The sequence below is a fragment of the Cervus canadensis genome, chromosome 4, assembly GCF_019320065.1.
Source record: "Cervus canadensis isolate Bull #8, Minnesota chromosome 4, ASM1932006v1, whole genome shotgun sequence".
Taxonomy (NCBI): Eukaryota; Metazoa; Chordata; class Mammalia; order Artiodactyla; family Cervidae; genus Cervus; species Cervus canadensis.
The window spans coordinates 62,568,535-62,591,226 of record NC_057389.1 but is presented as its reverse complement, the minus strand read 5'-3'; the positions used below and the strand labels follow the sequence as shown (position 1 = coordinate 62,591,226).

At 53.5% G+C, this 22,692-nt stretch overlaps 1 protein-coding gene across 10 annotated transcripts in view; it reads left to right on the top strand.

The window, feature by feature from the left end:
* The first annotated feature begins 2,016 nt into the window (after positions 1-2,016).
* Positions 2,017-22,692, top strand: part of JADE2 (jade family PHD finger 2) — a 50,836-nt gene continuing 30,160 nt past the window's right edge. Inside the window, exons 1-5 of one of the 10 annotated variants that reach the window (XM_043465487.1) lie at positions 3,909-4,111; positions 7,551-7,634; positions 8,207-12,241; positions 12,603-12,660; positions 14,571-14,659. In XM_043465487.1, the coding sequence (XP_043321422.1) occupies positions 12,080-12,241; positions 12,603-12,660; positions 14,571-14,659 (309 nt within the window). In that variant the 5' untranslated portion in view covers positions 3,909-4,111; positions 7,551-7,634; positions 8,207-12,079. Of the gene's footprint in view, positions 2,104-2,164; positions 2,273-2,293; positions 3,832-3,901; positions 4,112-4,156; positions 4,585-7,550; positions 12,242-12,602; positions 12,661-14,570; positions 14,660-22,692 lie in introns of those variants that run through there. The other 9 variants (XM_043465485.1, XM_043465488.1, XR_006269019.1 and 6 more) reach the window with 9 other exon arrangements.

Genomic DNA, 22,692 nt, shown 5'->3' with positions numbered 1-22,692 from the left:
TTGCTTGGGGGTTCCTCCTGTCTGCCTGGTTGTCAGAGGTCCCCCACCAGCAGTGTGGTGAGTATCCTGTGTGTGAGGAGACACTGACTCTGTCTTCCCTCTCTACCATCTTGGCTCCGCCTCTAGAGAATAGGCATTTTTTTCTATCGTGTTTGTGCTGTGTTCTCAGCACCTAGAATGATGCTTAACATACAGAAGGCACGCACTAAATATTTGTTGAAAATAATTAATGATTATATCTCCAAGGACACCAAGTTTCTCTTTTTTTCTGTAAAAAGTTAATGAATGATTTGTGAAAGTTTTAACAAGGATTGAGGAGTTATAATTAGCTTCAATGCTATCATTCTATTTACATTTCCAAGGTTAACCTTAAACAGTAGCACAGAACTGTGCAAAGTCAAGGATTCTAATGGAGCACCCCATCCTAAACAAGAAGTACCTTCCAAGGACTATTTAGGTGACTTGGATCTCACCCAAAGTCAGGGAAACTACCCCAGAGAAAAAGCGCTGCTCATACAATTATTTCTTGCCAATATAGCAATCAGGCTCCCATCCCCAAGCAAACCAGTAATGCTAATACTTTTTATTTTTGGCAGTGTGGTAAAATGGAAAGCACATAGGTCCTGGGCTCTGCTGGACTAGGTGCCAGTTCTGCTACCACTTGCTAGCTGTTTGACTGTTGGTAAGTTACTAAATCTTTTGAATAGGTAACATGCGTTTTCCTGAGGATGAAGTAGGATGACTAACAGTCCACAGCCCAGAGCAGGTGCCCTATAAATGGTCACTCACTCCCTCTTCTTCCTCTAGGTCATTTAATAACTGCTTGCCCTGGGATCAGGATGGCTAAGAGGAGGAGCCTGTCCATGTCCTCTCCTACATGCGAACCCTCTACAACTAGCTCTAACAAGAGCAGTTCCCTTCAACTGTGCCACTGTAGCTTGGTGTCTTCACTCTCACCTCAGATATGCAGCTACCATCTGGACCTTGACCATGAAGTCCACAATCATTCAGTTTTTTCTCCTGGCCTTCCCTTTGGCCCATGGTGGGAGATCCTTTTATATGTCCCTCAGTTTCTCAGTGCTAACAGCTTTCAGGGAGTGTATTCGCACCCTACCAAAATGTAGGCACCAGGGAAAGTGCTAATGCGCACCGTATACACTAAGTCAGGCCCTGCTATACACTTACAGTCCATATATATGTATACATGGCCTCAGGAAGCCTCCAACCACCCCATTCTACAGAAGAGGAAAAAGAGACCCAGAGATGAATTCACCTGCACATATGAAGCAGCCTTGGAACTGCAGAGACAGGATTAGAGCCTCCGTATTTAACCATTTTGTTACATGCTCAGAGTCTGGGACACCTGTTTCTGGGCAGTGAGCTTGAGGTTCGGAAAACCTACCAACTGACTACTGAAGGCTGGAGCAGATCTAATTGGGAGGTGATACCCAGCCCCTCAATCTTGCTGGCAAGCCTCCTTAGACTTTGTGAATGAAGGCCAAGGAAGAGAAATGTTGCAGTGACTCCCTCGGAGCTCCTATTTCTTTCCTGTGGCAAAAAGTGCTTATTTCAGCATCCATCATCTCCCTCTTTGTTGTGTAGACAATCCGCCCTGTCGGAGGATTTGTGCTGTTATTATGAGTTTGTTTATTATTGGATTTATTTCTCCTATAAGCAAATGTGTTCACAACATTCCATCAGGGAATCTTCTTAATTGTCACATAAATGTCATCTTATGTAAATTGAATATTTATCTTTCCACAGAAGGGGTGGAGGGGAAAAAAAGGATAAACAACCTTCAGTGTTGGAGAGGGGAGGCGGTTCCTGTTTCAGTTCACAACTCACCCACGTGCCTTCAAAGTCAAAGGTGAGGTTGAAGAAATTATTGGATCATCTTTGAGGGACAGCCAAAAAGGAGGGGTTAGAAAAAGTTGGCAATGATGCTTTGAGGATATTGGGCCTGGCTCCCAGGTCTCCCCCTCCCCCAAACCCCGCCTGAGTCCAGACCACCCCCTCCCTAGCTGGGAGCATCTGAGAAGGCTGCAGTTTGCCCCCAACTTCTCCCTATCCAGAAGGCCAGCCAGGCTCCTTCCTCGAGAGAAGGTGAGTGCGGCGGGCGCAGCGGGCTGGGTGGGTGTGGCTCGCGGCTCCGGGAACCGACCCAAGGCCCCGCCAGCGCCCGAGAGCCGCCCGACAGCCCGCCTGCCTGGCGAGCGCAAGCTCTTCTTCCAGAAACTGCGAGGATCCCAGCGCACTGTTTGTGCACCACAAGGTCAAGTCGGGAAGTGGAGCCGGAGGAGGAGGGGCGAGGAGGCGAAGGGTGGGGAGAGGGGCGCCCCGCTTCCTCGCCAAGTGCCAATCCTTGGAAGTTGCCCCTCGGTTTTTAACCCTTTAAGGGGAGTGGGAAGGAGCAAGGGGGAAGTGGATACCCTCGGGCAAACTCCTACTGGGACCAGGACGTGCAGCCACCCACCCACTCACACATCACTGCGTTCCCTACCCCCCGGAAATGCGGGGCTGAGCCGGGCGCCAAGAGGCACTCGGGCGGGGGGAGGGGGCGACGAACCCGAGAGGGACCCTCTCTACGGACCGCCCCTCCTTCTTGAGGTCGCCCACAATTTCAAGTTTCCCCAGCCCGGCATGTTAGTTTCCATCTGCTCTGGGTGGGGGAGGAGAGCCGCGCCCCCTCCCCCAGACTCGCGCGCGCCCCTCCCCTCCGCTCCTGCCAGCACTTTCTGCTCACTTCTGGCGCTGCAAAACGCCACGCGATTTATTCGTTTCGCATTTTTAAACCAGCGATTTAACCAGCAGGGCCTAGAGCGAGGGTCTTCCAGCGCTGGAACCCCGGGAGGCGGGGTGCTCTGTGCAAACCTCGTTCCCTCCGCGAGTGTCGCCTTCAGGCTGTTATTTGCAAAGAAACGTCTTTTTGACGCAGGGAGAAATGGCAAATTTTAAGTACGTCATTAATATGGCGCCAAAAGATTTTTTTAAGTATAAGCTTGCATTTTTTTTTTTTAAAGGTTGCGGGGGGCGCCGCCCCGGTGTGGGGCGCGAAGGGGGCGGGGTGTGAGCAGAAAGTGTGAGTGAGAGTGGAGGGGCGGGGTATGTGTGTGAGTGTGTGAAGTGTGAGCAGACCTGATGGGACTTGCACGGGCGCAGCCGCCGCTTGGGCCCGGCCCTGGGGACAGGGCGGGCTGGGGGCGCCCCAGAGCCCGTGGGGAGTACAGGCCCGAGGTGCAGGCAAGAGAGCGGCCCAGCAGGGTACCCTCCACCCGGAGGCCTGCAACGCTACCTGAACCCGCTGCTGGAGCCAAACAACTGGGCGGGGGGGTGGGCGGGGGGGTCAGGAGTGGAGATCCGAGTGAATAAGAAAAAAGTGGCTACTCCCCCTCCCTCGCTCCTCCCGCCTGCCCCCACCCCACCCCCACCCCAACACATTTTTTTTTTTTTCTAAAGAGATCACAAGGAAGTCTTGGTTTAAAAAGAAACAGAAACATACACAGGGGGGTTGGTGAATGGTGCCGACCGCGGCCATCGCAGTTGGAGGCTATTTGGGGGGGTGGGTGAGAGGCGTCCATGGAGTTACTTTGCGCCCACTCCTAGCGTCAAGGGCTTAGGTCCAGACCGCTGACCGTCCCCGGCCAGGGTGCGGTGCTGGGGACCCCACGGCCCCGGCCGCCTCCTTCGCCACGACCCCGGATGGATGCGCGCCCCCCGCCCGCCCGCGCCGGCCCCAGGAGCTCCGGGTTTCAGGAGCATCCTTCCCACGCCGGCCCCAGCCGCGGCGCGTAACCGTGGGTAGCGCCCCTCGGAAGGGCACAGCGGAACAAGGTAAGATCCAGCCCCCGGCGACTGGCCCTGCGCATCTCCACGGCGTTATTTTGTGTTTTTGCAACAGATCTGCCAGCGCTTCTCGCTCCCTCTCTCTCTCTTGCTCGCTCGCTCCCTCTCTCTCCTGCTGGCTGCCTGTTCTAGGAAGCCAGCGCGCGGGGGGGGGGGGGGGGGTGCCGATGCACAGCACAGGGGAGATTGCGCATGTTGGTCAGTCGTGTTTAAAGAGTACATTGCGGGTAGGCTGAGAGGGGCGCATGCAACAACAACTTTTGGAAGGGTGAGCTTGGCGACCTTCTTTATTAATGACTGCGGCAAAGCGCCCCTGGGCCGGGGAGGGGGCGCGGGCGGGCGGGGGCGCGCCTGGGCTGCAACTTGCCCCGCGGGCTCTGGCTGGGCGGAGGGGCTGCGGCGGGAGACCTGTGCGGAGAGGAGGTCGCGCGGCCGGGGACGTGGGTTCGGAGGACCCAGGGCTATCTGCCCTCCTGTCTCCCCGAGTTTCATTTTGTTGATACGCAGCACGTCCGGGCGCCGAACCGGGTCGAGCCGGTGCACATGACCCCGGGCTGGGCTCACGTGCAGCCGGTTCGGTCCCAGACACCTTCCGGGGGCCACCGCCTCCGCCCTGTCGCCCCCTCTCCCGGCTGGGTGCACGCGGGCTATGCACGCGGGGGCAGCATGCTCGGCTCCCGGGCGCGGAGGCTCTGCACAAATTAAGCAGTTTTTTGGAGGGGCGGGGGATACCCTTTCCAGGTGAGTATGGAGGGTGCACAGCTCCAGCGCGGGGGGCGCGGGCTGGTGTCGGGGGCAGCCCCCCCGTCCAGGGCTGCGCGGGAGTCCAGCGGGGGAGAAACGCTGCTGGGAGTGGAAATGTACCGGCGGCTGCCGGAGCGGCGGGTGCGCGCCCGCGGGGCGACGGCAGGGGGCGTGGCCCTTGTTTACCTTCTCCCAACTCTGCCGGTTCGCGTCCCGCTCTGGGGACGGTTCTGCAGTCCCCTGCCCTCCGCCTGCTCCCCGATCCCTGGGTGGTACTGGGAAGATGTAGGCAAGTGGCGCCCCGAGCTTGGGACTTACACACCTGACCCCCAAATGAGTGACATTGCAGCCCCCGCCCCCACCAAGCACCGCTGCAGTCCCTCTCCCGGATCCCCGGCCCCGCCCCGCCCCCGGCAGTGGCATCTTCCCGGCCTCACCTCCTTCCTCCCTCTCTCCCTCCCTCCTTCCCACCCACTCGCCTGCGCCTGCGGAGCGGCTTCTGCCCGCCTCCTCTCCGCCTGGGTGCAGACTTGTGGCTCCCTCCGGTCCCTTCCCGCTTATCCCTGGTCCCTGAGATACCCTGTGCTTCAGGCCAAAGAATTGAGAGGGGGTCAGCTTGGTGGTTCGTAGCTTTAATGTCAGAAAAGGAGGATGTCTGCGAGACAAGCAGAAAGGCTTCACTGTAGCTTCTAGAGGCCCAGGACACCCACCCTCCCCACACACACACTCTGTCCCCCACCAAACACAGCTGCCACCCCCAAGGGGCTCGACTACTCTCACCCGTTACACCTAAGCTCCTCCTTCCGCTCCCGGGTCCAGGCCACCTCCCGGCGCCACCCCCTGCCCGAACCGCTTCCAGCCAGGGCTGGAGCCCCCCGCAGCCACCTCCGGCTCCTCCTCCCGGCTCCCGCGGTCAGAATCACGCCGGCGCGCCTCCAGCCTGCTGTCCCGCGGACTACCTTTAGGGGCAGGCTGGAGGCGCGCGCCACCCCCCTCCCAATCCCCTTAGCCTTTGCTGCCGGCCGGGACGTTTTTCCTTAGCACCTTGTCTGCTGGTTTCATGCCCTGGGCTGGTCGGGGCGGGAGGGCCTGTGTTTCCCTTTGCTCAGTGCCAAGGGCAGGAAGCATACGGCGCCTCTGGTCTCTGCAAATTCCCAAACCTTGCCCTTGCGCTTAGCATTCTCTCTCGTTGTCCCCACCCCCCCACTTTGGAATTCCAAGACACAAAGTTTTATACAGGGTCTTAAGTTTGCAGGGGTCATCAGGAGGCATCGCGTTTGCACTCCTAACCGAGGAGCTGAGAGGACACAACTGACTGCTACCTTGCCTTTGTTGCAAGGGGGAGGAACCCTAAGCTTTGAGGCCAGACAAGCTGTCAGGATGTCCCTTTAACGTTTATGTTTGCTAACTTAGTCTTGGGCCTGGGTGGTGGTAGGGCCGCCTGGCCCCTCCTCCCAGGGTGACATTAACTCCCTCCCTTCACTGGTAAAATTCCCAGTAGGACATTTGGCAGAAGAGCTGGGCAGGGAGCTGCCAACCGGGCCTGGCCCTGTTTCCTGGGTTCCCAGGGTGCTGGCTTCTCCCCTACCCTGACTTCCTTTCCCACCTTAGGGCCCCAAGTGAAGGCACCATCTCTCCTGTCCCATCTTCCTCAGGCGGGTTGGGACTCGCAGAACGATCTTAACAAGCAGAGAAGGAAAATAACAACAGAATAACTGTAAGAGGAAGGAATGAGTAATAAAGCCGACCCAGGCAGGGAGGAGGGCTTTCATGTTTAAGAGATGCTATTTGCTTTTTAGGTCACAGGCTGCGAAAACAGGCTTTGATCCGATCCGAAGTGGGCGAATAATTTATTGAGAAAGTTTGCATGGTAGGGGAAAAAAGGGATGTTTGTTTGATCTGGAGGCCTCTCAGTTGTCCCAAGTGCTGTTGGCTGTTGTCTAGAGTGGAAAAGCATTTGGTTCCACAGCAAATGCCTCACTGAGGGAAGTCCTCGCCCCAGGCAGCAAGACTTGCATGAGTGTTGGTTTTGAAACTGCTTAGCCAAGGGTCTCCCCAGCACTTTTGGAGTTGAAGTGTTTAAGGGTAGAGTTGTTTGGGCTCGGGATGCAGCAAATGTTTCCAGAACATTTCCCATCCAACGTGCTTTTCCTTTCCCTAAATGGCCTGGCTGAATGGCCAATAACACTGATCCAAGAGGCAGTCGGAAATCTCCACTTAGCTTTTGTTGACAGGTGAGGTGGAACTCTGATCCCTAGACCCCAAGGCCTTCCAGTATCTTGAGGTTAGGCTTTTGGCACTGATTTCCACATCCTTGAGGTTGAGGGCAGGGTATTAATCATTGTTCCAGTTATCAGGGAGGTACTTATCTTATACCCAAGACCCAAGTCAGAGGCTTCCAGTCCAAATTCTTCACAGCTCATCCAGCAGTCTCTTTTTGGGACTCACAGTTTTCCCTTTGGGGTCTCTAAGGGGAGGCCAAGTTGAAGTTGTGAAGAGGGGAATATCCGTGCCTTGCCCTGTCCTCCATGTAAGAGCCTCACCATGTGTCTCAAAGTTGAGGAACCCAGGGAGATTCTCAGGAAACCCGTAAGAATCTGGAGTACCCCAACCATACTCCCGAGTTGCAGGTCTGTGCACTGTGGGCTGTACCCCTCCTCCCCCCACCCCCTAAGGTGGGGGGCAAGGTGTTCTCTCTAAGATCAGACAGCCTAGGTTTGAGTGCTGGCTTTGCAGTCACCATCTGTGGCAATTGCTCCATGCCTCAGTTTCTTCATCTGCAACTGGGGTTACTGACAGTACCTACCTCATGGTGGGTGTGTGGATTAAGTGATACATTGCATAAAGAAGACTAAGCACAAAGCCGGGCAGGGGATAAGCACCTGATTGGTATTAGCAATTCTTACTATTAATAACCTGGATAGGACCCAAACGCAGCTGACCTTTGACCTCTCCCCTTTAAGGTAGGCCAGAGAGCCAGCTCCATTCTCTGAAGAAGGAACCAGAAGGACCCTGCAGTTGCCAACGGGCAGTCATCCACGGAATGAGTGGGCTGAACTTTGCCCTCTTTTGGGTGGAGGGTAGGGTGTGAAGGTGCTGAAGGACAAAGTAGACAAAGCCCCTTTCTGTCTCCAAGGATCCCCTTGGCATGTCCTCAGAACTGGGTCTGGAGGGTGGGTGTGGAGAGTGTGTTTTAGGGGAGTTGGGTGCCCCTGGGACAGGCGAGCAGTGGTGGGTGTTGGAGGAGGGTTAGGATTCCCTGTGATTGGAGAAGCAAGTCTGAGGATCTGTGTGTACAAAATCACTGTTGTCACAGCAGTTACTGTCCCTGAGAAGGCATTAAAGTTAATGAGAGATAGGAAAGAGTGGGGCTCTGACCCCCATTTAAAACGGTTTAAGAGTATGCAGCTCTTGTTTTCTGAATGTCTGGCCTTCCCGACACAAGCAGGCTCTGAGGACAGGTTTTCCAGCCGAAATATCATTAAATTGTATTAGCATCTTATTACACACACGCCTTAGCGGTCTGCCTCAGACAGGGAGAGTTTTTGTTTCTCTTTGAAAGATTGTGTCTGGAATGGTAAATTGCCTGCTTGAAAGCCTTTTCCTCCCCTTTTTAAAGGAGGAAGACGAAATCCTGCTGTGTGTGGTGGCAGGCTGGGCAGGCCTGGTGGCCCCCAGAGAGGAGAGGCCGGAGGCCAGGTTGGGCTGTTTTAACTGCCCAGGGAGCTGCTGCAGTAGCAGGCCTGAAAGACCCACTGTTTCCAGGGTCAGCTGGAGGGGCGTTAATGGAGGCCCAGGGTGTTTATTTGAGTTTATTTGCGGAGAGGTCTTTAAAGGGGGCTGGCATTGGGCATTGGTGTTTCAAGTCCAGACCTGAGGTCCCCACTAAGACCAGTGGCTAGTGCTGCCAAGAAAACATCTGCCACCAAATTGCTGCCCTATTACTGAGTTGACATTGATCATTAGCCAGGAGCCCAACCAAATAAAGCCTCTTGGAAAACGTGTGAGGTTAAGACGGGGAAGGCGGGCTGTGCAAACAGGTCGAAATCTGGGGCTGGGGTGTTTGCTCCCATAGGCTGTGAGCAGGCTGCTTGGCTGTGTGGCCCCACACTTCTGGGGGGAGGGGACAAGAGCACACTCAGCACTGAGTGTGCACCAAACTCCTGTCATGTGCTAGGTACAACTCGAAGGGCTACTGGGCAAGGATCCAAACAGTTACACTTTTTCTTGTTGTGGAACATATACTCTGAAGGAAAAGGACATTCAGCAAGTAGCTCAACAAACACTCCTAAAGAAGCTGAGTAACTGGGTGGTGGGCTTTCTGTAGATAAGGCAGCTGGCATAGACCTCTGATGTTTAAGCCGAAACCTGAAGGAGGAAAAGTCAGAGATGCCTAGATTGTGTAGACCATTACAGGCATAGAGCACACCTGTGCACAGGTCTGGAGGCATGGACTGTCTGTTTCAGGAAATGAAAGGAGTCTGGTTTGACTGGGAAGTGGTGGGAAATGGGCTGGTGGTCAATATGCAGTAGGCAGGGACCAGATCGTATAAAGTCTTATGGTTAGAAGTTTGAGTTTTGCCCTTGATCGACAGGAAGCCTGTGAAAGATTTCAAATAGGACATATGACATGATCATTCTGGCTACTGTGTGGATCCTGGATTACGAGGGAGCAGTAGTGGAAGTTGGGAGATGAATGAGCAGTCCTGCGAGAGATGAGACTGGCCTGGACCAGCGTGGAAGCAGTAAAGATGGGGAAGGTGGCTGGATTCTCCGTGTGTTCTGGAGGGAGCACCCACTGCACTTGCCAAGGGTCAGCGGTGGGGTGGAGGAGCCACAGCAAGGCTGCTCACTCAGGGGACTCGAGGACATCCATACTCCCAGAGGAGAGCTGTGTGTGTCTCCATAGCTGGGGAAGGTGTAAGAGTGCAAGCAGACTGGTGGCAATGGCAGGAAAAGGGGACACTTCTTTCCCAGCGTCTCCTTTGTGGTACTTTCTGTCCCTAAAAATAAGTGCCTCATGACCCTGAATATTCTCAGGGCAGACCTTGCTTTGGGAGAGGTTAGGGGAGCCAGCAGAGAGGAAAAACGAGAGGCCAAGGTCAAGTCTTGGCACCCCCATCCCCCACCTGCACGTGTAGCCCTGGATTTCAGCTTTGGTAAGAATCCTCCGTGTCCTCTGTGCTGGGTTGGAGGGGGACATCATGGGGCAAAGCCTTGTCCTGCAGGGGAGGCCAGGCCTCATTTGAGTCTTCATTGGCCACTGAGAAGAGGCTTACCTGAGGCAGGGAGACCTTTCGAACAGACTTGGTTCAAAGAAAAGAAGCAAAGCAGTGGTTTCCCTCTGAAGCCTAGTTATTATTCCAATTAAGCTGCCGCAAAATCTGCTCTCATAATAACACGCTATCCAGGAGGACTCTGGGGTGTTTCACGGAGGAGCTGGCTGAGGGTGGGGTGCAGGTCTGCGTGCTGACAGGTCACACTGGTCCTGGGCAGTAGGAAGAGATCCTGGCAGTCAAGGGGTCCTGTTGTCAGGGACCTTCCTTACTGCACAGCTCACTGCCTTGCTGAGGAGGCCTTCAGGTGGCTGCTGGTAGAATTGTTCACCTGGCCCAAGTCTGCTGTGGTATTAATAACCAGCACCCATATGGAATGCCAGCCACTGTGCTAAGGGCTTTATGCTGCTCTCCTTCACTCACCAGCTGATTCTGGCCCACAGATGTGTTTAGTTTGGCCCTCTCTAAGTGTTTTAAATATCTAAATCAGTTGCCAGCATTTTAAGTTCAGGAGATTTATGTATAATTCCAGATCCAATTTGTGTCTTTGGGGAAGTATGTCTTTCCCAAGGTCCCTGGTCTAGTGAGGGGTGGAGATAGGATTTGAACTTGGCCTCCCTGAATCCAGTGCTGCTGCTTTTATGCTATGGGACAGCCTGGCTTGCAAGTGCCTATTTGCTGGAAATGAAGAAAAATGCAGTTCATGTAGAGGATTTCAGAAGAAAACAGATGGGTGCATGAAGAGCACTTCTCCCCCTGCTCCTACCCCACCTGTGACAGCTGGGTTGGCAAGATTCAGGCTGGAGTCAGAGTTGTGTTACAGTCACCTTTGTCACATGCAGACCCCAGAGGACAGCAAGGATGGGCACGGATCTGGGTAGTGAGTGTTATTGCCCCATTCACTCATTCAGTCTATGACCTGAGCCACTGGGCTACACAGAGGCAGAGTAGTCTCAAGGTCAAGAGGATGGTCTCCTGAGTCAGAGAAACCTCTTATAAGAACTGTGATCTTGGGCAAGTCACTTAACCTCTGAGCTTCATTGTCCCCACCTGCAAAAGGGAAGCAGCCATTATGCCTGCCAGCACCAAGGGCCAGTTCTGAGGCCTCATCGGGGTCCCTGTGTGCCAGGATGTGCCCCTCCCCAAGCAATGGGTACTTATCCGTTTCAACTCTGGTTCCTGCCTCCTTGGCATCCGTGCTCCTCTCCACCAGGCATGCCTCCAGACCTCCACACCCTCTGGAGAGCCCTTGGCCTCCACCTTTGCAGCTGGGCAGCAAGCAGCCCCAATGAACCTTTCATCCTGACCCTACTCTTGGGAGACATGGGGGTGGAGAAAAGCTCCTCGCTAAGGTCAAGTTTGAGGCCAGAGGGTCCTTCTGAGTAGCTCAGAGTTCTGGGTAATTGCAACCCGCTTTAGAGAGCCAGTGCTCCTAAGGCCTCTGCAAGGCCACAGTAAAATAAGGTGACCCCTCCCAGGGCTCCGTATGAGTAGACTTGGGGTGACAGCAGGTGGCAAATGGGATTCACAGTGGGGTTGGGCAGCCTGGTTGGTTGGCAGCTGGGCTTTCTCCCTACTGGCACTGGCTTCTTGTCCTTTGCTGTGTACAGTGAGGCAGCCCAGGGTCTAGGCTGACAAAAACATGGTGAAAAGCCCCGTGGGCTCCGAGCCCCGGGTCTGTTCTCTGAATTGGGACTCAGCCACTGACTAGCTGTGAGACCTAAGGCAGGTTAACAAGTCTCTCAGTGTGCTCCCCTCCAAGAGGGGACCAGAGCAGGCTCTGCCACCCAGGACTCTGCAGGATTAGAGGAAATAGTGGGTAGGAAAGCACTTCCAACAGGCAGGAGCTGACAAGGGCACAAAGGCGGCTCAGTGTGGGCTCGGGGATCAGACCACGTGGATTCAAATCCCGGTTCAGCCAAGTCACTAGCAGGACAAGGCACTGAGCCTCCTCAGTAAATGAAGCTAATAGCTCACAACTCCCCAGGTTGTTAGGAACACGAGATAGCTGAGTTGGCATGGGTAGGGGAAAGAGCTCAGTACGGGAGAGCCGCCCTTCTACCTTGAAGCTAAACACTGTAGTGGAGGGAAAGTGAGTTTGTATTTTTACCTGGAGAGGGACACTGAGGGGAGGGTGGGCAGCGCAGCCCCTTCACTCTGGCCCTGGCGTGGCTCAGGAACCCAGCGTGGAGCCTCCCTGCCCCCACCCCAGTTCCATGCCCCTCTGGCTGCCACTCTCAGGATATGCAGAGTGTAGGCTCAGTGCTTGTGGGCTGGCTTGTCCCTCAACTCCGCTCGCCTGGTCCTCCTGGAAGAGTCTGTCTGTTTCTGTGCCCTCCCTCCTCTGCCTCAAGCAGGGCACCACGTGCAACTTGCAGGTGAGAGGGGATTCCGTGGTGGGTGAGGGATCTGGGGCGAGGCAGGTCCAAGTCACTGTTCACTCTGGGGCTACTGACCCCCCTTGTCCTCCCTCATTGTCATCTTTGACTAGGCTCTCTGTTGTGTGAGGCTCTGGGCTCAGGAGATGAGCGATGCTGCCCCCTCCCCCAGCCCCAGGGCCCATGTAGGTGGGTGAGAGAAGGGGGAGGCTGCCCGAGGAGAAGGCTAGGGCATGGCCTTCTTCTCATTCTTCCTCTGCAGCGGGGCGAGTGTGGGGAGGTAGATTGACGGGCAGTTTTCTGAGAGGTTGAGGATTTCCCGAGCCGCCTGTGAGTATAATGGGGCCTACTTTCGTTGCAGATGGAAGAGAAGAGGCGAAAGTACTCCATCAGCAGCGACAACTCTGACACCACCGACAGTAAGGCCTTCCATGTGGGGCTCCTGCAGGGAAAGTGTGTGAATAATTATCAGGACCACAGGCCCAGACTGGGGGAGTGGGATGTTGCTCCAGAGTCTCCGTGTTGATGAACGCATAAAGCAGCCCGGGCTCCTCTGAGAGCCCCCACACCACCATGGCCTTCAGGGCCTTGCTGTCCTCCTCCGCTCTGCTCCCCTTTACCCTCTCGCTCTCAACCCCTGTGTTTTGCTCTGGTTGGAACAGATCAACTCCCCTCTGGGTCTTCCTTTGCCTGTGCTGGTCCGGGCTGCTGAGCATACCTCACTCCCTCTGGCCCTGCTGTTGAGTTGGGGCCCTGTGGAAGTGTCCTCACAACAGGCAAAAAAACCTGTCACTCTTCATTATAAATTGCCTAATCAGTGTTATTTCCTAATCAAGTGCCATTTCCTTATCAAAGTAAGCCCCTTGGTAAGACAGGTCATGACTTGCTGACTGCCATATCCAGCTAGATGGGGCACATAATAGGTGATCAGTAAATGTTTGCTGAAGAAATTAATGAAGGAGCCTGACCTTCATGGGATCTTGGCCGTAGAATCTCAGAGATAGACTTATGTGGGGGCTGGGTGTGTCAGCTGGATAGAGGGGGACACTCTTACACAGAAAATGGGGCCTTAGGGAGCCTCTTCTGAAATGTGGAGGCAAAAAAGTTTGTGTTGGGTGAGGGCTTGTCCCTGGTACCAGAAGGCAGCTCTTCTCAGATGCCCCACGAACCCAGGCCTGCATGAGCCAGTCGGAATAAAGGGTTCCATTCTGCCCTGTGTAGGCGAGATGCGCTGCCAGGAAGATTCCCACCTAGTGGTGCCCTCAGGTGAAAGCCTGGAGCCCTGCAGCTGTAGACTTAGCTTGTTCACATATATGGTGAGCAGCTGGGACTGGGGAGAGCCTCAAGGCCCCCTGAGAGTCCCTGGAGTTCTCTCTACCCCAGGAACCTGAGGGTTCAGGAACACATGCACTAGGATGAGACGCCAGTCCTCGCCTGTCTCTCCCTCCGGGTTTCCTTCACTGTCCTTTGGTCTGTTTGCTCAGACTCCAGCTTGGCTCTGGAGTCTGACCTGGCTGGCTCTTCCTCCCCGTGGCAGTAGATCGCAGCATCTGGCCGCCTGTGAGTGCAGTCACGCTCCCTGCGGCCTGTTTCAATGTCCTCTGCTTCTAACTTTATTTCAGGCCAAGGAACCCTTGAAGCCCCAGGCACCTGCAGGGGAGAGCACCTGGCAGCTGAGCCCTCTGTCTGCACTGGAGTTGGGCTGGGCTGTGGCATACTCCCTTCTCACCAGTCCCCCACTGCCCACCTAGGCTATGCTCCTTTGACCCATAGGAGTGGAGACCACTCTTAGTGTGGTCCCACAAGGGCCTTTAGAACCCGAGTGATAATGGGTAGTGTGTATCAAAGCAGTGCCATGTGCAGGGGACTGTACTAAGACTTTACAGGCATGGTATCATTTAATTCTCACAAAAGCTCTTTGGAGATAGTTACTCTCTGCCCCCATTTTATACAAAAGCAAGCTGAGGCTCAGACTGAGTCATTTGCCCATCCTGAGGAGCTAATAAGTGGCTGAGCCAGGGCTCAAGCTTAAGTCTATGTGTCTACTTTAGAGCAACCCTTTTGGGTCACACAGAAAGCTAATACTGAGTCCTTGTCCCACTGCCTTTCACCTCCCAAGTCTCTTCTGGTTGGTGAGTGGAGGAGGCGTCATGACCCCATTCATCATTGGAGAGGCCCCGAGCAGGGACAGTCCACCAGATGCTCACAGAGGTCTCCACCTCCTGAACATTCAAGCCAGAGCTTGCCTTACAGGTTTCCTTTCCTTGGACATGGTGGGTGGTGTTCCTGGCCTTCCAGGGGCCCCTCATGGGCTGTGCTTTCTCTGCAGGTCACGCTACGTCTGCATCAAGATGCTCCAAACTGCCCAGCAGCACCAAATCGGGCTGGCCCCGGCAGAACGAAAAGAAGCCCTCCGAGGTGGGTAATGACAAGTAACCTGGAGAAAGATGAAATAGAAGTGGAAGGGTGACAGGAACAGAGACCTGTGGAGAGGGAGGACTGTTTGGGGGAAGTGCAGGTGTATGGGGAGAGAGGATTCCTGGTAGAGGACGCAGTCATTGCAAAACAAGACCAGTGTGGCTGAGCGAAGTGATTGAGAGGAAAGGGTGGGAGTGTCAGTTCTCATAACCTTATAGGTTGTTGTAAAGATGTTCCTATTGATCTGAGTGAGGGGAGGAGCCTTTCAAGGATTCTAAGCAGGGTAATGACATAGTCTGATGTTTTAATGAAAGGTCCCAGTGACTGCTGTAAGGGGGAGGGAATGTGATGGGCAAGAGTGGGAGCAGGCAGGCTTCTTTAGCATTTGTCCAGGAGAGAAATTATGGTGGCCTTAGAGCTAGGTGATTGCAGTGGAGTAAGAAGCAGTAGGATATGGGACATTTTGGAGGCTGAACCAAGAGTGACAGGATTCACTGATGAAGGATGGCGTCTTCAGAGTCGTCCAGTGGTCATCCACTCTTTATTATGCCCATTTCAGATGCATCTGCACTTTATTCCTTCCCTGCTTTGACCCTGTCTTTTGGGACAGGTAAGAGACGTTTATGACATCTGGAGCCGTAGAAGTTTTGGAAGTGGGTAGACAAATGGACATGGGGTCCTGCCTTCTGTAGCCCCTGAAAATAACATCCTAGAACCTCATTGCTCCTTCTTAGGTCTTTAATGCATTATAGTGGGCACAGAAGAGACCTTTGGAACAGATGAGGCTGCAAGAGCCCTGAGTCCCCAGTAGGGTGGTTTTGAGTCTGACCTTTAAGAGAGACATTGTTCTGCAGCCCACAGGGCTTCCCCGGTGGCTCAGCGGTAAAGAATCTACCTGTAATGCAGGAGTGCAGGAGACACAGGTTCGATCTGGTGGTCAGGAAGATCCCCTGGAGGAGGGCGTGGCAACCCACTCCAGTATTCTTGCCTGGAGAAATCCATGGATAAAGGACCCTGGCGGGCTACAGCCCGTAGGGTCACAAAGAGTTGGACATGACTGAGCGACTTAGCACGCAGACATGGGCTGGACACTTTACTTTTTTTAACCCTCCTGTTATAGTAAGGAAACTGAGGTTATATATATAGTCAAGATGTGAAGTTCTTGGGGCCAACAGCACGAGTGTGAAGGCTCAGAGTTCTAGGGCAAAGCACTTGGCCCTGGCCCAGACTGAAGGAAGATATCTTTGTTCTGAGCCTGGCAACCTCTTTTCCCCTTCTCACAGCAGTGGTGATCCAGGAGCTGCTGTCCTTAGCCAGTCCCTAGGGGTATTTTCCACAGAACCTTGCATTTGAAAAAGGACTCCCCGTGGAGCTGGCCTACCCTGGGACTCATCTTTTATGGGGATTGGAGGTGGGGACACCATTTTGAGTTCTGAAGCCTCCTGTTCTGATCCCAACTGTCCTCCCTTGGCCCTACAGTGGAGGGGTAGAGACGGAAGGAGAAATCTCCAGGAATGCAGTAAGGACTGGAATAAAATCTGGGAGTGAGGTGGGCATGAGAGGATGTTGTTCTTGAGACTCTTAATAGGGTTCTCTCCCTGGGTTGGGAAGATCCCCTGGAGAGGGAAATGGCAACCCACTCTAGTATTCTTGCCTGGGGAATTCCATGGACAGGAGCCTGGGGGACTTCAGTGCATGGGGTCGCAAGGAGTCGGACACATCTGAGTGACTAACAGTAGCCCTGCTCACTGGGTGGACAGGCTGTGTTCTTGTGCACTGGGAAGTAGGAGGCAGAGTGTGATAGGGCCCTGGGAGTCCCTGGGACCACTCCTCTACCCACACCCTCATCTTGAGAGCTGCAAGGGCTCCCAGTTACTACTTGGGCTGGATTAGTAAAACCCTAGCCACCTTTTGTGTCTCCCTGGTCCTAAAAGGCTGGAGAAGGAAATGGCAACCCACTTCAGTGTTCTTGCCTGGAGAATCCCAGGGACGGGGGAGCCTGGTGGGCTGCCGTCTATGGGGTCACACAGAGTTGGACACGACTGAAGCGACTTAGCAGCAGCAGCAGGTCCTGAAAGGCAGTAGTCACCCTGCTGTTTTGAAGCTGAGCAACCCGCCTCTGAGAATCTCACCTCCTCACTGCGTTCGTGGGCTATTCAGATTGGAGAATGGAGGGGAAGTTCTGGGGAGCCCCTGGGGCTGGTTTAGTTCCTTCCCCTAGCTCTCACTTTAAGCAGCAGGAGGAGGAGGGGCCTCTGCTCTGGGCGGAGATCCTGGGGACCTGGCTGCTATCAATACCCAGGATAGGCGGCCGGCTAGGGGAAACAGGTGTCAAGCAGAGGCTGAGGGGAAAGTGTGATTTGCATGGCGCTGAGAATTCCCCTCCCTCTTGGATTTTCCTGTGCAGGGCCTTTGAACCTTTCTCCACCTAAAAATAGAATCGAACCATTGCATGGGTGCTGAATGGGGACTGGCTGTGCACAGCCCTGGGTTCAAGCCCAGAAGCCTCTGCAGGGGCAGGGGGGCCTCTGACGCCCTCAAGTCCTAGGCTCCTGGAGGGCTGAGGAAGTTTTCCCTGTCTTGAACTGTTGCCAAGGACAAGCTTTTCCTCCCACAGCAGGGGGAGAGCAGCCTGCGAGGTTTCCCTCGTCCCCTAAGCAAGGAGACTGAGCCATAAGCCGGCATAAATTCCAAGTTTTCGTGGGGCAGAGAGGAAACTATCGATGAAAGCTTCCAAATGACTTGGCTCGTGAGAAGGCGGAGATGAAAGCGAGGATTTGGCGGCAGATAATGCTCGTACTAAATCTCTTCACTGGCTGTCCCTTCTCTGTGAACGGGCTGGAGAGAAAGGCCTTCCTAATCTGCTGGTGCTGGGGGCTGAGGGCTTCCGACACCCTGGTGAAAGGGCTTCTGGAGTCCCTCCCGCTCGGTCCCAGAGTAAGAAGCCTGGGGGGTGGTTTTCAGGCTGTTCACACGGTCTGCTCCCAGTCTGGCTCAAGTTCCCAGCTTCAATACATGCAAGTTGATGTGTGTGGTGCAGGAGTCCCTTCCTGGTAGCTGCATGCAGAGCCACGGGACTGGAGGTCTCTTCATCTCCTCATCTTTGAAGATGGACAGTGATGAACGGGGATTTGAGCATCAGGAGTATTTAGCATGACAGCAGCACTGGCGCATAGAGAAGCCACCAGTTCTGTAAAAGGCAGGGAATGGGTTTAGACGAGACTGGCAGGGCTGCCCCTGAGATGATATGTGCACTCTGAGGGTGCAAATCAAGGGGCGCCCTCCACACCAGAGGGAGAGGCCCCAGGCTGGAACAGAATGCTCTGACCAGGAGTCAGGACCCTGGACAGGGCTGAGGCCTTGAGGCCCAGCTTCTCGTTCTGGCCCTTAACCAGTGCGTGGCTTCCTCAGCCTGACTGAGAGGGGACTGCAGGCCTCGGTACTTGGGGCTGAAAGAACAGGCCCTGGGCTTCCTGGGAGGCTGGTTTAGGAGTTTTGGTGGCAGCACACTTAGTCTGAAGTTGGCCCCAGGATCCGTTTGGCAGTGGAGGGAAAAGGTGGGGCTGACCCCAGGAACACAGGCTGCTGCCTTCCTCTGCTCTGCCTGCCAGTGGGATCCCAGCAAAGCTGAGCTCTGTCCCTTGGTGCTTAAGTTGGCCAGGCCTGTCCTGAAGGAGAGGACGGGATTATCATAGCCCGGGGCAGCCGCTCTAGGCCTTGGGTTTCTGGCCTGGCCTGTCTCACTAAATAGCATGAATGTAACTTTGTGGGTCATACCTCTGAGAGCCTGATGGAGATCACAGACCAGGGATTATTTTTTAAAATAACAATATCAGACCCTTATCCCATACCATTCTCAAGAATTCTGACTTGAATGCTTTGGAGTAGGGCCCTAGGCACCTGTACTTTTTCAGAGCCCTCCTGCTGGAAGCCAGGGTTAAGAACTACTGCCGTAGACCTTTTTCCATGATCTGCTAAATGGGAGTTTCCAGCTTGGTCCTCGCTGAAAGTTGAGGGAAGAAGGGAAGGCCTTCCAGCCTGGTTCAGTGACCTAAACAAATGCTGGCCATGTGGGTGGCATCACCCACAGCTCCTCCCTTCTCCCACAGCGACCATGGGACTGACAGGTTTCTGCTAAGCCCTCGGCCTGGCATGGGTGGGAAGGGTAGTTTGAGAAGAGACCTGGAAGCCAGGTGGTTTGGAGACTGCTGTTTTGAAGCCATGTCTTCCTCAGGCCTGGGGCAGAGAGGCAGATGGAGGAGCAGGCTGAGAAGTGAGGATTTCCCCGGACAGGCTCTCTTGAGGTAGAAAGCTGTGTTTTCAGGAAGTCAGAGTCCCCAGAAGTCAGCCAACAGGCAGGGAGATAGGTCTTTAGGACCTTAATGATAGTGATTAAACTCAGCAAACACTCGAGAGCACCTCAGAGGCCCAGCCTAGGGCCAGGGACACAGAGAGCGCAGGCCCTGTCCCTGGGGAGCTTGTCTTCTGACTGTTAGCAGGAAGCAGGTGCTGCACAGGAAGGTGTCCGTTACGAGGGATGTAGCCAGCTTGCCACTGAGGAACTGTGAGACTTCGGGCAAGTACAGTCTCTGTGAGCCTCAGGGTGGTTGTCTGTAGAGTGCTGTTCTGCAGTTTCTGTTCTGTAGGTGTGACGGTCCTGTCCTGGGGCCCGTGGAGCCTGGGGGTGTGGGGAGAACCCAGACGTGAGTGAAGGTGGAGCTCGCATGCCTGGGATGGAAGCCTGGATGGTCTCAGAATGGGGTGGGCAGGAGTTGGGCTCCTTTTTAGGCCCTGGTGACAAACTGTACGTACCTTGAGTTGAGAGAATGGGGGGCTTCTCTGTGGGTTCCACAGGGGCCCTTCACCAGTGCTCAGCCTCTCACCCCTAGAGCGGGGCCTGGGAGAAAGAGGTGACCCTGTGAACAGCCTCTGCCAGCAGTGGAGGTCTTCCAGATACAGTGTCTGTGAAAGTTCCTATGTAAGGATGGCCCTCCCTAGGAAAGGCAACGAGTGGAGGGTGAAAATGCTCCATTTCTGCTTGACCCATTGCTTTTGAAAATGGGCCCCTTCCCCCCTAGGTGCACGCAAGGGTGGCCAGATGGTGTTGGGGTTCAAAACCATGGGATAAATAAGGTGCTTTCCTGGAGGAGCAGAGGTATTATCCAAATGTTTGAAATGACATAATGTTGTATATTAAAACAGTGATGGCATATGTTGTAGTGAAAGGCAGAGTGCTCCCAAACTTGAGCGTAAAACAGGAGACTCTCCAGAAAAGGGTTTTTTTGCTTGACCCTGTGGTTTTGAGCCATGTTTCTAGCCAACAGCTCTTTTGCTACCTTGGGAGGCAGGCGGGCGGTGAGGGGAGCCCTTCCACTGGGCCTCCCACTGCTCTGGGGTGGGGGGCAGAATCCACTTCTCATACATTTGGAAACACTGCTGCTCCCGCCAGCTGGAAAGGCCTCCCGGCCTCTGGGACTTGTCTTGCAAAAGAAATGTGTGTAATAAATTCTCTTTAAGAGCAGGAAGTGCTGTTATCCTTGTGAAAGAGAAAGAGATGTTGAGTGTGTGTGTGTGTGTAAGTGTCTGACCAAATTAGCCTAGTGGTAGCTTGACTGGGACTGGGAAGCTATTTCCAGAGCCCTTCTCTGGTGTTTTATGCTTAATTTTAAGTATCTAAGTATGCTCTTGGCTGAGATACTCTTTATCAATTTCCAGTCCAAGAAAGAGATTTTTTTTTTTTAAGAGAAGAAATAGCAGACTGGTTTGCAGGCTGGATTGCATTGGTTAAAGCACAGGGCAGACCTCAGACAAGTGGTTTAACCTCTCTGAGTCTTGGTCCCCACATCTGTAAAGTGGGAGGATTAGGTGAGATTGTATATATAAAGTGTTTAGCATAGCACCTAGCATGCTGCAGCAGGGCAATTACTTTTCACTGTTAGCTGTCCTTTCTAATGAGATGAGGTGCTCAGAAAAACACGGTGATTTCAAATGAGGCATTTGGTAGTAATTTTACTTGACTCTTGCAAGACAGACTGTCAAACATCCTTTGGGAGATTAGAGAGAGTGGCCACTCCTAGCTTTGCACTAGGCCTTCTGATGTGGATAGAAGGCAAGGAGAGGCTGTCCTGGCCAAAGCTATTTTCACTGGCTTTGGGACAGCAACCAAGACCAGTTCCTGAGTTCTGCCTGGAAGAATCCTTTGGGCCAGCCCTCTGCCTTCACTGTCCCTGCTAGGCAGGAGAGGAAGTTTCAGAGTTTAGTTATATAGGATTTAGAGAAATCCTGGGGTTCATTCATTCATTCACTCACTCACTAGTCTCACAAACATTTCTTGAATACCTGCTGTGTACCAGGCACATGATGCCACAAATAGGCACAGTGATAAGCAGGACACGTAGTCTCTGCCTCTCTCAGCTTGATTATTAGAGGAGATGGACATTAAACAAATAATTACACAGATAATTGTGCTCAGTAATTACGATAAGTGCTGGGGCTTTTCCTTAAGTAACGGAACTTCCCCTTGGTGCCTCTCTAGGTCTGAAATACACTGTGATATATAATACTTCACTCTTGAGAAAAGGAAGCAGAAACCAAGGTCCCAGGATGAAATGTTCAAATAATATTCATAAATCTCATGATCATGTACAGGAATGCTGAGGATAGCAGAGTGAAAGTTGCCTGTTGTCATCATCTTCATCTGCTTTTGGAGATCATGTCAGTCTTGAGACATGACACGCTTTCTGGCATAGCTCATTTTTGGTTCTCCGTGGGGAAATAGGCTCAGAAAGCGAGATAGACTTTTCAGTGCTTGTGGTCTCACTCTTGGGAAGAGGAACTAGAAGGCAAGCCCCATGCAGTTTCCCCACGTCTGGGCAGAGCAGGGTCTCCAGCTCTCTTCAGAGCTGTGTTGGCACCTCTGGCACTCACATTGGTTACTAGGTTAGAGTTTTAGACCTTTAAACATTCTTCATACTGTTTGAAGAAGCTACAATTAACGTCTCCCAAGTAGCTCAGCAGAACTTGGTTGCTAGGCAGCAGACCTTGAAAGACAATTTGTCAACTTCTGCCAAAAGAGAAAAATAGTAAACATTCACATTCTTAGAAAATTGCTTGTTTTCCAGCTTCCAACTTCCTTGCCATGGCAAGGCCTCCAGTTCATCAGTGTCTGTTTTATTATTTATTTAGTTTTCGTGAATAATTCAGAGGCGTTTTAGGAGAATAACTGAGCCTTTTTTTGGAAGCCCAACCTTTGGCTATTCAAGACAGAAAGGTGTTTGGGTTGCCCTGTTTGTGGACAGGTTTTATATGAGTATTCAGGGGTTCCTTTGGAAGGGACAGAGTCCCCAGCTGAATCCTTGGGCAGCTACCCAGAAAGATGGTGGCAGATCCACGGGAGGCTCTTCAATCATTCAGCCTTAGTTAGCACCTAGCATGTGTCAGGCCCTGCATGCACTGTTGCAGCCTGTAGCCTGGCCAGACCTCACTGAGCTTACCTTCTAGTGGGGAAGACCTGGCAGGAAACCAAGGGATACCAGTAGAGGGGCTGTGGGAGTCCAGAGGAAGCCCAGAACCCAGCCTGACATCAGGGAATCTTTCCTAGAGCAGTTATGGGCTGGAGTAACACCCTAAGGGTGAAACAGGCCACCCCCACTTTGGCAGGGAGAAGTGTCCCAGTGGGGTCCTCCCCTGTGCCAAGTGTGAGACGTGCTTGGAAGGGAGACTGACTACTAATGCAGTCGTGGCTCGTCCTGAGGGCAGTGAGATGGCAGTGGAAAGCCACTGGAGAACTTGGAACTTGCAGAGGTCACCATCTGATTTGCATATTCCAGCCTTTGGGGAAACCCCTTGATTTGGCTTTGGGTTAATTCAAGGGCATTGGCAGTGAGCAGGTGGCCAAGAGGGGCGAGATTGCAGAGGAGTGCTGGATGGCTCCAGAGTTGTCTGTCTGGGTTCCTTTGCCACTTCTAACATGTAGGACCTTGTGTAGGTTATTAAGCTGACCTGAGTCCCAGGTTTCTCTAATGTAGACTAGG